Consider the following 6,000-nt stretch of genomic DNA (forward strand, 5'->3'; position numbering starts at 1 on the left):
AGAAATATGTAACTGTGTTGAATACACTGTTTGTGTTTCTTATGCACACATTGAGAATTGCAGTCATATTTTAAGGAATTATGTTAAATTTGATGCTCAATCACTTATTTTAAGGGAGTCCTTTCCCTTAGTTCTCTGCAGGTTCTTTAATTGCCTACTTTTCTGAGTGGGAGGCTTAGGTGATAAAGGATTCCTGTGGGAATTTAAAATTTTTCTCTTGAGCAGTTATCTGATTCTCTTTAGAATGAGGGCCAGCATATTCAGGTATAGTTCGTATTTACCTATAAAATAAAGAAATACATAACCATTAAAAACAACATTCAAAATGCACACCAAAGATTCTATCCTAAAATAAATCATCCACAGCAGGTTTCAGAGATTTCTTCACCAGGCAACCAGTTTGTTTCAGTTACAACCAGGTGTGCTGAGAGAGCCCAACACATAGCCAGTTGGCTGGGGCCGGGGAGGCAGAGTTTGCAGGCGGCTAAAGAAACAATGGATCACTGACAACTTCCATTCATCATCCCAGCCCTCGGCCAGCGCTAGAAGCTGGAAAGAATGGGCTCCATGTGCGTTCCCGCAGGGAGGAGCCTTCAGGGCTTGTGCACTTCTAAAAGAAACTGGGTAATAGTCTTTTCTGGGAGACTAGGTATACCTGGGAGGAAGCACAAAAGGCACTGCATAGTCAGGCTTCCCTCAGACAAATAAATGGCCTCGAAGCTTTGTGGGCAATGGAGTGGGCATGTATGCGGTGCCACAGATACAAATGAATGCCTTGCTAGGTTCTGAAAAAATATTTCTCCTTTCTCAGTAATATAAGGCTGGTGTGAATCTTCCAGAAGACTGTATGGCAAGCATAATGAAGCCATAAGTATAGAGGACTCAAGCCTTTTCTGAGGATTTCCCTACCCTCACCCCCAGCTCATACACTTGTTTGCAAAAGATTTTTGTTGCCTCTTCCTAACTATACTTTCTCCTCCTCGCCTCTCTTTTTCTTTTGCCTTAGATTAGGGACACATCTAGAGTCGGTGTTTTTCCTCCTGTTTAACCAGAAGACTAGATCCAGTTTAGCAAATGAAACTACAGATTGAAAACCAACTCAGTTCAACAAATTAAATTACTGTAATTTGGATTTTTAAAATATGATTTAAGAAATTAAGACTCCTAAATGGCTTCAAGTATATCCTTACTATGCTTTCTTTTTGGAATAATGTAAATAGAACTGTTTTCTAAACGTGCTCAAGAGATGATTAATAAAGGCAATTATTTATATTGCCTAGATAGCTGTATTGTCTCATTAAACACACACACACACCCATCTAAGGCTTTTATGTGTTTGAAAACTTCACCTCTCAGATGCCAGGTGATCAAAGTGCCAGAGCTGCCTGTGAGATCAGTAATTGTGCACACACTGGTCACCAAGAGCACTAGTTCCTGATGGCCCGCACCCTGTTCTGGCAGGCAGAAATGGGCGTTTTCCTGTGTCCATTGGGCAAGCATATGTAATTTTACTGGTGCATCTTAGCTGCTGATGCCTGAAAATTTGGCCTCAGTTGTTTATAGAAAGGAAAAGCAATCTGAGCTGTCAGCCTTGATATTACCTAAACCTGAATAGAATGTGGTAAAATAATGCAAGATTTGTTTTTTAGGCCTGTTTCATATTTTCCAGGAAATAGATCAAATCAGTTCAGGGTTCATTTTTAGTTTTTTAATAAGCTGACACAGTATGCTGGCAGTAAAATAAGAATGCACTTTTAACATGCAAGTGCCATATAGTCAAAGTTGCCATTTGTGCTATTTATTAATAGCTAGGGAACCCTTGAGAATTGAGTTTAGCACTTTCAACATGGAAACTAAGATTCTAGTTCTTTCCATTGTAGTAAACACCCTCCCTCATTTCTCTCTCCTCATCTCCATTCGGTATCTCAGCCCCAGTCCTTGTCAATTCATACTCTATTTCCCTGCAGTTTGTAAGTGTTTATATACTGAAGCAGCACAGTAAGATTTGACAAATCATCTATATGCCTTTTCTCTCATTTTCTTATCTAAGTCTTGACTCTTCTCTCTCCTTGAAATGCTCTCCCCTAGATATCTACTTCCCTCAGGTCCTTATTCCAAAGTCACCACAGGGAGGACTCCCCTATCCACTCTATCTACAGTGTCAGCCCCCAACCCTGACTCTTCATGTTACTTTCCTTTGTTCCCTCTCCTAAGCATTGATTTCTTCATTCCATACTTTCCAGTTCACGTATTGTCTTGTATATTGTGTGTCTCTCCCACCAGAATGTAAGCTCTATGAGGACAGGGATTGCTACCTGTACCTCCAGAGGCTAGGACAGTGCCTGGCATATAGCAGGCACTCTGTAAATATCTGTTAAACCAATGAATGAAAGTCATTTACCCCAGGCCTTGGTTTCTTTGTTACGTGATGAGTGATATGTTTTCACAGCCTGTTTGAATGTGGTGCCTAATGTCTCTATCTCATTCACCCTTCTCTGCTGAGAAAGGATGAGAGATATGTAAGTGTGACATATACCATCATTTCCTGGAGCTATACCCAGCACCCAAGCAGTTAGTGCAGGGCTTTATTCAGTGAGCCAGCCTTTCTGGAGAAACTTTCTCTGGACTTGATTTCTCTTAAACACCATCATAACCAACCATCCCTCCTTCTGCCTCTGTCTGGACCCTAGGCCTCTCCTTCCCCAGCTTTTGGAGTAGTCAGTAGCATTGATTTTAGCCAGTTTATTCCTTCTCCACATATTACAGTTCATTTGGGTAAAGAAGCCAGCATGACACTCCACCTATTGGAAGCCAGGAGAAAACAATTGTGTGGGCTGGAGTCGTTTCCATTTGCTACACTTGCAGCCCTGGTGACCGTGACATAAATCTATTGAGCCTTGCCATTGCTTCGCTGGGTTCCAAGAACATCCAATGCTTGTCTGATGTTAAGTTTTACTGTCCATGAAAGCAAACATCACCTCCGTCATGGCCAGTTAAACAGTATCTTTTACAGTGGACTTCTGCATATCTGAAACCCACCCATCCAAAGCCAAAAGTAATGCTGGGGGAGAGATTTTATTCTGCCATGTTTCTTACAAGGGGAGATCAAGGGTCAACTCAATTCATAAAATTACTGCAGTCATTTTTCAGCTGGCTGAGAGACTTCACAATCGAAAAATACAGTGGCTCCAAAATGATTTCTGATATGCACAATTCTAGTGTTTTTTATTCTCAGCATGTGGTACAAAGCCTGCCAGAAACCATCTTTGCAGCTATTGACAGGCGGATTAGGAATCATCCACGATGGTTCACATCATTCCTCTCCAGGCTGGCCGTCCGTTTAAACTGCTTACCGCGAGTCCCTCAAAGCCTGCTTTGTGCACGCTTGCCCTGACCTTTTGTTCTTCTCTTTCAGTGTGGTGCTCACCTTGGGCACATTTTTGATGATGGGCCTCGTCCAACCGGCAAAAGATACTGCATAAATTCAGCGTCCTTGTCCTTCACACCTGCAGATAGCAGCTGCAACGAGGGAGGCAGTGGGGCGGGCAGCCCAGCCCAGGCCGACAAAGCGGAGCTGTAGAGTGACAGAGAGTGACGGAGAGTGATGGAAACAAAGTGTACTTAATGCACAGCTTAGTAAAACAAAACAAAACAAAACAATCAGAATTGTTTATCTTCATAGATATATTTTTTCAAAAACTATAAGGGCAGTTTTGTGCTATTGATATTTTTTCTTCTGCATAAACAGAGGCCCTGGCCATCCCTGTATTTTGCTATTGACTAGATCAAGGACTATTTATAGCTTTCGCAATCGGAGATAGCTTTGTGAAACGTCTTCACAAGCCACTTACATACCCGTTGGCATTCTTTTCTTTGGGCACACAGCTTCTTTTGCAGTTTTTTCCCCCTTGATTAGGAGGCAGAGGGTGCATGGTCTTCAGACGTGAAAATAGAGATCCTGAAGTAAGGTAGAGACCAGAGCTGGGAAGCGCAGGGCGTGGAGACCTGCAAGACACATGGCCTTGGGGCCTTTGGACAGATCCACCTAAGATAAGGATGGAGTGATGTCTCACGAGACTTCGCAGCTTTGTGGAAAGTTTGAGCTAAGGTGGTTTTTTTCTCACTAAAAGGGTGTGAAGGTCTAAAGTCTTTCCTTATGTTAAATTGTTGCCAGATCTGAGGGGGAACACTGAGTGTTGTGGCAGAGAAGTAAACATTACCTCACCTTTAGTCCTTTATTTTATTTTATTTTCCATTGAAAACATTGGAATGTAAGACAACTGTAAAATGTTGAGCCTCATTTTGTCCAAAGTTCACAAAGAACAACCCCTGCCCATTGCCTTTTTATAAGTCCTTCTCTCCACACCTAATACCAGCTGCAGCTGGAAGGGCCTTTAGTCAATTCCACTGTGTAAAATAAAGTGCTGGGGACAACACACTTCATCAAGGCAGCAGAAATGAGAAAGAGCAGAGAAGACCAAGGATGGAGTCTTGGGTACTGAAAAATCCGATGCTGGGCAGAAAAGCTGACAGGATGCTCACCGCAACAAACAGAGCTTCGGTGACGTCTGGAAAGATGTTGGGGATCAAAATAGAAATAGCCAGAAGCTCAAGTTCCACACTTGCCACTAATCTGCTGTGTGACAAGGGACAAGCCATTTAGCCTCTCTGTGCCTATTTCTTCCTGTATAAACTGGGACTGATAATATTTGTAAAATGTATTGACACTCTCAGGGCAAAATTACTATATTGCTATACCATTAAGATCAGTGTTGCAAAATTAGACTGATCTGGTTCTAATTGCCTCAAAGGCTGAAGCCCGGGCATTTGAAATAGAAAGCAGCAGAGAGAAGGCTGACTTAGCTGACTGATATGGAAACAGTTGGGCCGAGAGCCAGAAATTTTTTGTAGCAATATGGCTAGTTTTACTTTGAGAGGCTCTGCTCAGTTGTTCCATAACGTTTATTATGGTGGAATGGGTGCCATTGTGCACAGCGAGGTTTTCACAGGTATGAGCAATGGTGATATAAGGTGATACGGTTGTAGCCAGGTGTGAAGGCATGGTGTGTGACTAATGCACATCGTGTTTGTGACTCTGAATGCTAATCTTGAAATGTAGTTTTAAAAATTACTTTTTGTAAATCTTTGAAAGCTTATGAAGACTGACATCTTTCCTTGTAAACCAAGACAAAAATAAGAAAGAGGGACACTTGATAATTTTAAAGAAATGAGAAATTAGAATGAAAAGTTGTGACAAATCAAAATGTCAGGGTGGCCCTGTCCACATTCTTCTGTGTCTCCACAACCCCCTCCAGTGAAGCCTTGATGTCCTGGTGACTTCACTGTCCTGTATGCTGCAACTTTGTGATTCCAGATGAGTCATGCTCCTGTCTGGATACACAGGTAAGAGGTTGCTGCCCGAGCGTCCACATACTCCCTCAGCTCTGGGATGTTTCACCCAGGCCCTGGGGTCACCCTGGAATTCACAGGCATCACGGCTCTACAGAAATGAGGTGTACAATTTAAGACCAGGCAGGCCATCGGCACCTAGACCATCCCAGAAGTATTTCCCGACCTCACAGAGAGAGCCCCCATATTTCCCAGCAACCCAAGGATCCCACATTGGAGTGGGTAAAGAAGTGAGTCTCCCAGAGCATCGTCACACCCTGCAGTCCATCCGTCAGAGGCACACGGGTGCCCCAGCTATATGCAGTAGCCTCCCCTGGGGTCCGTTGGGTACAAGCCACAGTGTTAGGGTAGACAAAGAAGATAAATGAGAGACTTCTTCCTTCTCCCCAGATTCTGGATTGTCATTGCTCCTTCATTTTGTTGTAGGATTTACTATTCTGCTCAAAAGGCCTGTGTACAGATCTTTTTCTAATCCTCAGTCTTTGTTTCAAGGAAAGCCAGTTTTTCTTCTACCATGTTTCCAGCATCAACTTTAAGAAAAATGCAACATCCACTGAGAAAAAAAAGTGGGGCGTGTGCATGTGGTTTAAT

At 42.8% G+C, this 6,000-nt stretch overlaps 1 protein-coding gene across 4 annotated transcripts in view; it reads left to right on the forward strand.

Moving 5' to 3' along the window:
* The window catches only part of MSRB3 (methionine sulfoxide reductase B3), a 139,857-nt gene extending 135,259 nt beyond the window's left edge, over window positions 1–4,598 (forward strand). For all 4 annotated transcript variants that reach the window (XM_069490026.1, XM_069490029.1, XM_069490027.1 and 1 more), the window contains one exon: window positions 3,416–4,598. In XM_069490026.1, coding sequence (XP_069346127.1) covers window positions 3,416–3,580 — 165 coding nt within the window. In that variant the 3' untranslated portion in view covers window positions 3,581–4,598. The remainder of the gene's footprint in view (window positions 1–3,415) is intronic.
* The last annotated feature ends 1,402 nt before the right edge of the window (window positions 4,599–6,000 follow it).

This window comes from Eulemur rufifrons, chromosome 16 (assembly GCF_041146395.1).
Source record: "Eulemur rufifrons isolate Redbay chromosome 16, OSU_ERuf_1, whole genome shotgun sequence".
Classification (NCBI taxonomy): domain Eukaryota; kingdom Metazoa; phylum Chordata; class Mammalia; order Primates; family Lemuridae; genus Eulemur; species Eulemur rufifrons.